Source organism: Sinocyclocheilus rhinocerous, unplaced genomic scaffold (genome assembly GCF_001515625.1).
Source record: "Sinocyclocheilus rhinocerous isolate Xijiao unplaced genomic scaffold, SAMN03320098_v1.1 scaffold428, whole genome shotgun sequence".
NCBI classification, from domain to species: domain Eukaryota; kingdom Metazoa; phylum Chordata; class Actinopteri; order Cypriniformes; family Cyprinidae; genus Sinocyclocheilus; species Sinocyclocheilus rhinocerous.
In genome coordinates this window covers 1-9,384 of record NW_015664017.1, presented here as the reverse complement: position 1 = coordinate 9,384, position 9,384 = coordinate 1, and the positions used below count along the sequence as shown (strand labels likewise).

The window sequence follows — 9,384 nt, the reverse complement described above, 5'->3', positions numbered from 1 at the left end:
CACTTGAAGAAGCTCAGTGAAGGTCATCAGAAAAGCAAGATGAACACACACAACAAGAACACAGACTGTAGGAACGTGTGTGTTTATGGGAATTTGTAGACTTCAAGTGAATGAATAACTGGCAAGAATGAGACATGATACTTGAGGAGCAGTTAAAGACAGCAGAATGTGTGTATATTCATGTACGTTAATCATTTTAAACAGGAGGCGTAGGGATGGAAAAAGACAGAAATCTGGGATGGATTGATGAAGGAACATCAAAGTGAGAAAGTGAGGTGAGTGGAAGAATGAAAAAGCGAAAGCAGACCTGCTTCTTCATCCTCCTCATCCTCTTCTTCATGGTCAGAACTGGATGAGGAGTGATCGCCCGTGGCCGAGCTAACAGCGCTATTCACCCCACGGTCACCGTAAAGCAGCCCTGAAATACAGCAACCATCAGAGACAACAGACGGGTTGAGTACAGAGAGAGAGGACAAGAACTCAGCTGGAGTTTGCGCTTCTCCTACCCAAATCACACAAGGACACTAACATGACCCGAAAACTAATGACACATGGTGTACGAACAGAAAAAAAGCTAAGAAACAGATGAATGAGTGAGAAAAGCAAGCAGAATGATAAGACAGACTCTCTGTTGTCACGTAAGAAACAAAGCACATGTTTAGCTAAAGAATCATCAGAAGAGACGAGACCTGTCAGGAATGACACACCAACAATCATAATGATGACTGCAACAACGAATCCATGAAAATACACAATGAAAACAGCTGACAATGACACTTTACAGCGCTAAGGCAGTTTTCTTTTTTCAAAATCTGAATTATTAAATTTTTTTATATTGCCCACCCCTAATCATCATCATCATTCATACTGATATATAATCATAAAATGTTTGCCCAAATTGTGCAGCCCAGCAAACCTGGAGTTTTTTTTTTTTCTTAAATCCCTTTTAAAATTGCAAGTTTTATCAGAAAAATTTTTTTTGATATAAAGAAAAATTAAAACAATGGACATGAATTAACTATCAATATATTTCAAGTACTAATCAGCAAAACAATAAAAAAAGACACACACGCAAGTAATGTCAAAATACAGTCTACTGAAATAAATGACAATCAATTCAGGTGTGAAAGTGGATCGTTTGTACCTGGATGGTGTCGTGGTGAGGAATGCACAGAGGTGCCTGGCGTTCCTGAGGGTGGCCTCTCTTTATCAGGGCCCTGTGAGATGGGAGGGGCTGCGGCGTAATGATGGCTCATGGGATTGTGGAGGTTTTGGTCATAGTGTTGTTGAACTAGAGATACATGGGATAATACACAATCAATAAAACTGATCCAAGCATGTTACATGTGTTTGATTCCATTCTGTTGCATGAACATACATCATGAATTCAAACCGACCTGCATTTGATTGGCCGTTGACAGTGGCTGTTTGGCTGAGAGGCGGAGCTCCATAGCCCAGGTGAGCTGGTGTGGGCGTGGTCCCGATCCCTTGAGAATACTGTTGCAAAGAACTCTGGGTCGGTGGCATTACTGTAGAAACGGGTAGCTGCTCAGCGGTGGTTTGGGAGGATCTCAGCGTGCCGTACTGGCTGCTCCCAGGGGTTGATGGGTAAGAAACAATGGGGTACAGCGGGGCGTCGAGGTTGTTGCCACTGGATGCTGGCACCAAGCTGGGCTGCAGCTGCTGAGGTTGGGGCTGAGTCTGCCCCTGTGAGGGGTGACTATATGTCTGTCTGTAATATCCGGCTGGCATAGCATATGGTGCAGTCTGCTGGAATGACTGTACCGGGGCGTTTGAGGTGGAGTACTGATGCGTTCTTGGTGGTGCTGGACATGGTGACGGCCCTGAGCTGTTCTGGTAGTAGTTCCCACTATACCCTGTGCTCGAAACTGGGGTTTTGCCGGCGGGAGGAGCGCTGTGTCCCGCCGCGGGCAGAGCAGAACTATAGTAACTGGATGCTGGATACATAGCAGGGTATGTCTGTCCCGGACCTGGCAACAACAACATCATGAATTTTATTTGTGCTTTCAACATACAAATGAGATGGAAATGTGACACGTGTTATCATTAGACAAATTCTATGTTTTATACAAATTGACCTGTGAAAACCAACAGCAGGTGAAACTTGCATCAATTTTCATCTCCCTTACAAATAAGTAGTGTGATGGTAATACCACGATACTGAATGACGGCCATATTCATATACCATTACTAAAGCCAAAAAACAAAAATTTGATTATTATATATATACATACATACGCATGTTTTATATATATACACACACACACACACACACACATATAATTTATATATTTCTTTTACATAAAATACAAAAAACTTGTTTTTTTATTTCCAAGGCAACATTTCTCATTTTCATTTCATTTAATCTGATGTACTAAACTAGCTAACACTGAAAACATAGACATATTTAAAAATAAATAAATAAACAATGACAAAAACAACAACAAAATATATAAAATTAAAAATTATATATTCAAAAATTTTACAAAAACTATAATATAATATAATAAACACTGCATGGCAATCCATGGTACTTTAAAGAATACATTTTATTAACATGTTTTACTAGATTAGACAACATGCACCTGTCACTCCATATTACTTATGTATATGTATATGCATATAAAAAAATAAAAGAAATATATATTTATATATTTTTTAAATTTAGATGTACATTAGAAAATACAAAACAAACTGTTATTTATGTTATAATATACAGTTTAACGTAACATTGTCAAAGTCTACGTTTTAAACATGTTTTAAAGTACAGCTCACATTCGTATAACCTCAAAACAGTCAGTGGATTACATTAGTCATGTTTTAAGAGATTAAACAACAAATGTTGGTTATTTGTAAATATCTAGTAAATATGCATCACATTCTGCGTTGATCTGCGCCAGATATGCGCAATTATGCGAGCTCAATTTACAACTAATAAAATAAGACATACGATCAAGACAGAGACATATTTAAGCTCCCAATTCAGATCATCTAAATTACAAAATCTTAACAGATTAATAACCCTTAAAGCCTTTAAAACGAGAAAAATAACAACCAAGCTACCTGAACTAAACTAGCCGCTAACGGGCTAATGACAGGAGACGGAAACACACCAACTTTAATCTTCAATAAAACACACCGAGAGCTGCGCTATGATTTTAATAACAGTTAACGTTACAGAGAAATGTTCCTGAAATATGTAATTTGTAGCGGTCGAAGTCTCCACCCCAGAGACGCAGATGACAGGTGCTTTAGCTCAGCCTCTGTCTCAGGCCTTTATAGCTAAAGGCCTGAGACAGAGGCTGAGCTAACCTCTCCGAGCTTTATCAAGTGGATTTGAAAAGGATTTTAGCATTTAGCGAGATCGTTTAGCCGTTAGCATTTTAGCTTAACATGTAGCCAGTAATCTTAGCATTTGAATGTGATATTCGCGTTAGCTATAGCATGTTGGCTCAGGTGGTTTCGCTTTAATCCCGTAAATTACCGTTCTGACAGGGCGCTGCTGTCGCCGCCGCTCCGCCTCCGTTTTGTGTGGAATTCATGCTGTAATTATTCACGGACGAGTTCGGATTGGCGTAACCCTGTGTGGACATCTCTATCCGAGTGGTTGAAGAGTATAAAATATACGAGGCTGTCACCAGTTGTGGGTCTCCATCGACCTGCCCACAGCTAAGCAGAGGGTCTGTCTGACTAACGGTGCTGATCACGGGCCGGTGAATCCAGACAGACATCAACCCACAGTCTATGGATCAACCGCGAACGCAGCGGCAGCGGCAGCGGCGTCACTCAGAGCTCTTCAAAATAAAAGCGTTGAAATAAAAAAAATAAAAAAAAAATAAAATAAAATAAAAAAATAAATGAAATTAAAATAAATAAATAACATAAAACAATAAAAAATTAAATAAAAATAAAAATAAAATGATGTAAATAGATTAAAATAATATAAAATAACATAAAATAAAATGATATAAATAAAATAAAACACCCGAAAAAATAGCTTTTTGTCCAAAATCAGGGATGAACACATACAGGTGGCTCATCTTGAGAGAACTGATCCATCATTACTCCCTGGAAAGATGTAAGACACTGTTTTTAAAAGGAGATATTTGTGCTTTATTGTTACATCTGTGTACATTTCGTTAGATGCTTGGAAAAATATAAATAATAACAGCTAAAAATTATCGTGTTCTACGCCAATTTACTACTAATTATAGACCCTTAAGTAGTACGGACTCTTCATTTACTTTTTTTCACATTTATTTATATACTAGCTTTTGGTACAATACAGATAGTTTCAAATCAGCTTCACAGTAAAATAAACAACAATTTTGAATCAACTTCAATTTCAGCTGCAAGGTTGTAAACGTGAGTATTTCATATCAGCATAAAAAATGTCTATATTTGGCAACTAGCTGGAAAAAGTTTATTTAAAAAATATTTTATGTCAGTTATCGTTATTTTAAAGTAATGGAAATCAACTATTAAATTAATTCAATTAAGCTAAGAATCAGAAGACAATAGTGTCATTATTTAGCTCAGTTCAGATTCAGTGTTGATTTAATTCAGTGTCAGTGTTATGAAGTTCATCAAATATGAAATGGCTTCAAAAACAGCTCTACAAAAGACAATAGTGTCATTAAATTCAGTTTTAGAACACAAGTTTTTGTATTCTCATCCGATAGTGTGTCAGTGCAGTCAAACTGACAATATTTTCTGAATATAGTCGTCTTTCAAGCCCCATCTGAGCGAGTCAAAGGCGACAGTGGCAATAAACATTGTACAACATTCCCTACTGGTCCCATGGTGTGTAAGGAATGTTTTGGAAATTAACCCTCTTTTTGCCCTGTGATCCGGTTAAACTCAAATCTGTGTACTTTGTTTCTGTGTGCAGAGGGCAAGAATGTCTCCTGAAATGATTACAGTTTATTTTATTTAACCAAAGGACAAGATGTAGGCTACATTCAGAAGACAAAAAGAGGAATTTACTTATAACACAACAGAGGAATTTCATTAGTGTTTGTGACAAAACATAAATAATTGCACCATACAGATTGACTAATTTTACCAGTCTGTTGCCTTAAATGTCTTATGTAAGTCATGGCCCAGACATCCAGACCAGTGCAACCAGGTTTTGGGCTGAAATTATTACACTATTGACTACTGACAAAAGCATCAGTAACCACTTTTTACAAGCTATTATTTTTCTTTATATGAACATCCTGAAAGTATTAATGGTGAAAAGCTTACATTTCACTTTCATATATTTGCTTATTTGGGGTTATAGTTATTTTTATGATGTATTATTTATCATACTTACCTATGCTATGACTTCTGAGTAATAAATACCACTCCCGTTTGCCAAGAAAACAACACTCTGTGTCTGTGCTGGAGGCAAATATCTCTCATATAACAGCAATAAACTGAGATTAGTAAGTAGCAAGAATGAGTGATTGACAAAGCTGGATGGAGAATAACCGGTTTTGAATCTGTTATGAGTGCTTGATTCATCATTGCCCAATGATACCACTGCATCCGATTAGGCGTAGTTCCTTCCATGTTACGAGAGAGTCACTTTACTCATTTCAATGGGCAGCATACGTAACAACCACACTGCAAGAGCAACCACTTCTTCAATTTGGGTAACAGTCAGTTTTAAGCATGCATTCATGCATGAATGAATACAAAATAAACTCAGACAAGTAAATGCATCTTTATTGTTAAAACATTATCAATCATCTTTAAAATAGTTACACATACTCTCTAAGTAAAAGTAGCTGTACAACAGATACTTTGTAAAACCCTGTCTATGAAGCTCCAGGCTTCCTAAGTGCTGTAGAACCATTAGTAGTGATAAAGTCAGCATAAAATGATCAAAACACATGTTGCTTTTATAATGTGATGTGAAAACAATAAAATGAACCACAGGACTGATTGTGTCCATCAGGAATTGATGTGATGAGTGTTTCATATTTGAATGCACTCACTTTTGAAAAAGCTTTTTGGAAAGTAATTTCAGAAGTGGAGCGATGATTTTTTTGATGAGAGATTTGTTGGACTAATGTGCACTAATGAATCGTTCACATTAAGAGCACTAATATGAATTATGGAAGTAAACAGATTTGATTCCATGCTGACTTTAAACATTCAAACCACCCACAATCTCACAATAAAAATAATTCAGAACCAATCACAGCAGTTTAGTAGTGAACCTAAAACAGAGAGCATTATTTTCAGTCAGGTGCACTATATACACTGCAGGTCAAAAGTGTGGAATAATTAAGATTTCTAAAAACATTTTTTCAATTAATGCTGTCTTTGAACTTTCTATTCATCAAAGAATCCTAAAAAATAAAATGTATCATGGTTTCCACACAAATGTGACTGGGACAAAAAAGTCGCTGGGGTATATTTGTAGCAATAGCCAAAAATACATTGTATGGGTCAAAATTATAGATTTTTCTTTTATGCCAAAAATCATTAGGATATTAAGTAAAGATCATGTTCCATGAAGATATTTTGTAAATTTCCTACTGTAAATATATTAAAACTTAATTTTTGATTAGTAATATGCATCGCTAAGAACTTCATTTGGACAACTTTAAAGACAATTTTCTCAATATTTTGATTTTTTTTGCACCCTCAGATTCCAGATTTTCAAATAGTTGTATCTCGGCCAAATATTGTCCTATCCTAACAAACCATACATCAATGGAAAGCTTTCAGATGATGTATAAATCTCAATTTCAAAAAATTGACCCTTATGACTGGTTTTGTGGTCCAGGGTCACAAATATGAAGCAGTACAACTGTTTTTATCATTGATAATAATCAGAAATGTTTTTTGAGCATCAAATCAGCATATTAGAATGATTTCTGAAGGATCATGTGACACTGAAGCCTGGAGTAATGATGCTGAAAATTTGACAGGAATAAATTACATTTTAAAATATATTTAAATAGAAAACAATTATTTTTAAATTGTAAAAATATTTCACATTTTTTACTGTATTTTAGATCAAACAAATGCAGCCTTGGTGAGAAGAAGAGACTTTTTTCAAAAAACATTAACACATCTTTATTATTCCAGTCTTTTGACCAATAGCGCACTTGTACAAAACTCAGTCTCTTTGCAGCTTGTTTCATTCTCCATGCATTTGTTTTCCTATCACAGTGCTCCATCATTGGTGTATGAAGGATTTCCGAGGCCCTCGGCGTCTCCCATTCTGCCTTTTCGACACATCCGTCGTCTCCACAGTATAACAACGAGCGCTGAAAGCAGCAGCAGGAAGCCGACGCTCCCCGCGATGATCCCTGCGCTCAGAGCTGCCTGGTCAGGTTGCGGCGGCTCATATCGTGCACACGACTTCTCGCTGACTCCCACTTTATTCCCAGCTGCCACACACACCGTCTCCCCGACTTTCAGCCCGGGTACAGCACCATTTCTTAAATATTCTCTGAAAACCAGCTGCTTGTTTCCATCTTTCAGTGTGACTTCATAATAGGTGACAGTGGAGCGAGGAGCACACCAATGCACAGACACTTCGCCGGATCCGTCCAGCTTCACCTCCCGGAGCTCAGGAGCCTCGGGTCTCTTCTCTGGCCCTGTCAACCCAGGACAGAGGCAGCCCGTCTGGGCTGAAATCTTTTCGCAAGGGGTCATTTGAACTGCACAGGGGTCATAATCACAAGGTCGACGGATCACACGAGAGGTCGTGACCCCTGGCGACTTGGGCGACAGCGTTGTCTTTGAACTTTCTTCATCGTAGTCGTCCTCGACTTCGATAATGCGAACACGTGTGAGAGGAGGCTGATGCAGTGACGGACTGACAGATGTGGTGCCGCCGGACTCCATCACACACAGGAGGAGCAGGGACATGAAGGGTGACACCCGCAACATCTTGATCCTGAAACAAATAAAGTTGCAGTTAAAGTTCATCTTAGCAGCTCCACTCATTCATAACATAATTAAACAAGACATAAGAACAAATTAAAGAACATAAGATAAAAATGGACCCTGTCAAGTGCTTAATACAAGCTCCTGCTCTTCTGAACGATCCATTGTTGTATGTTATTGCAACTTGGTGAGAAGAAGAGACTTTTTTCAAAAAACATTAACACATCTTTATTATTCCAGTCTTTTGACCAATAGCGCACTTGTACAAAACTCAGTCTCTTTGCAGCTTGTTTCATTCTCCATGCATTTGTTTTCCTATCACAGTGCTCCATCATTGGTGTATGAAGGATTTCCGAGGCCCTCGGCGTCTCCCATCCTGCCTTTTCGACACATCCGTCGTCTCCACAGTATAACAACGAGCGCTGAAAGCAGCAGCAGGAAGCCGACGCTCCCCGCGATGATCCCTGCGCTCAGAGCTGCCTGGTCAGGTTGCGGCGGCTCATATCGTGCACACGACTTCTCGCTGACTCCCACTTTATTCCCAGCTGCCACACACACCGTCTCCCCGACTTTCAGCCCGGGTACAGCACCATTTCTTAAATATTCTCTGAAAACCAGCTGCTTGTTTCCATCTTTCAGTGTGACTTCATAATAGGTGACAGTGGAGCGAGGAGCACACCAATGCACAGACACTTCGCCGGATCCGTCCAGCTTCACCTCCCGGAGCTCAGGAGCCTCGGGTCTCTTCTCTGGCCCTGTCAACCCAGGACAGAGGCAGCCCGTCTGGGCTGAAATCTTTTCGCAAGGGGTCATTTGAACTGCACAGGGGTCATAATCACAAGGTCGACGGATCACACGAGAGGTCGTGACCCCTGGCGACTTGGGCGACAGCGTTGTCTTTGAACTTTCTTCATCGTAGTCGTCCTCGACTTCGATAATGCGAACACGTGTGAGAGGAGGCTGATGCAGTGACGGACTGACAGATGTGGTGCCGCCGGACTCCATCACACACAGGAGGAGCAGGGACATGAAGGGTGACACCCGCAACATCTTGATCCTGAAACAAATAAAGTTGCAGTTAAAGTTCATCTTAGCAGCTCCACTCATTCATAACATAATTAAACAAGACATAAGAACAAATTAAAGAACATAAGATAAAAATGGACCCTGTCAAGTGCTTAATACAAGCTCCTGCTCTTCTGAACGATCCATTGTTGTATTGTATTGCAATAAACAAAAATAATTTTAAAAAATGTAATGTCTTTTCAGCTCCCTACCAAATGTCATATTCTTTTATCACAAAGAAAAAAAAAATTGAATTGAACTTGAATATTTGAATTGAACTTGAATAAAGTGTATTTTTCTTGCTTTTCCTAAACACTTTTTTTTCTTGTTTTAAACATAAATTAAAAAAAATAGTGGTTATGTATATACAGTGGGTACGGGAAGTATTCAGACCCCCTTAAATTT

The 9,384-nt window shown here is 38.7% G+C and overlaps 3 protein-coding genes across 3 annotated transcripts in view; all 3 read right to left on the bottom strand.

The window, feature by feature from the left end:
• The window catches only part of LOC107729318 (protein transport protein Sec24B-like), a 24,354-nt gene extending 20,581 nt beyond the window's left edge, over positions 1–3,773 (bottom strand). Inside the window, exons 1-4 of the mRNA XM_016539779.1 lie at positions 3,506–3,773; positions 1,398–1,991; positions 1,145–1,291; positions 276–418 (exon numbers count right to left, since the gene is read on the bottom strand). Of these exons, the coding sequence (XP_016395265.1) occupies positions 276–418; positions 1,145–1,291; positions 1,398–1,991; positions 3,506–3,752 (1,131 nt within the window). The 5' untranslated portion in view covers positions 3,753–3,773. The remainder of the gene's footprint in view (positions 1–275; positions 419–1,144; positions 1,292–1,397; positions 1,992–3,505) is intronic.
• Positions 3,774–7,031: 3,258 nt separating this feature from the next.
• On the bottom strand, positions 7,032–8,095 carry LOC107729336 (LRRN4 C-terminal-like protein). The gene has a single exon (XM_016539804.1). The coding sequence runs from the start codon at positions 7,972–7,974 to the stop codon at positions 7,186–7,188; it is 789 nt and encodes a 262-aa protein (XP_016395290.1). The 5' UTR covers positions 7,975–8,095; the 3' UTR covers positions 7,032–7,185.
• Positions 8,096–8,103: 8 nt separating this feature from the next.
• On the bottom strand, positions 8,104–9,113 carry LOC107729335 (LRRN4 C-terminal-like protein). The gene has a single exon (XM_016539803.1). The coding sequence runs from the start codon at positions 9,019–9,021 to the stop codon at positions 8,233–8,235; it is 789 nt and encodes a 262-aa protein (XP_016395289.1). The 5' UTR covers positions 9,022–9,113; the 3' UTR covers positions 8,104–8,232.
• Between the last annotated feature and the right edge of the window lie 271 nt (positions 9,114–9,384).

Excerpts from the sequence above, each read along its gene's own strand:
- LOC107729336 (XM_016539804.1), bottom strand. The coding sequence starts at position 7,974 with ATGAGTGGAGCTGCTAAGATGAACTTTAACTGCAACTTTATTTGTTTC.
- LOC107729335 (XM_016539803.1), bottom strand. The coding sequence starts at position 9,021 with ATGAGTGGAGCTGCTAAGATGAACTTTAACTGCAACTTTATTTGTTTC.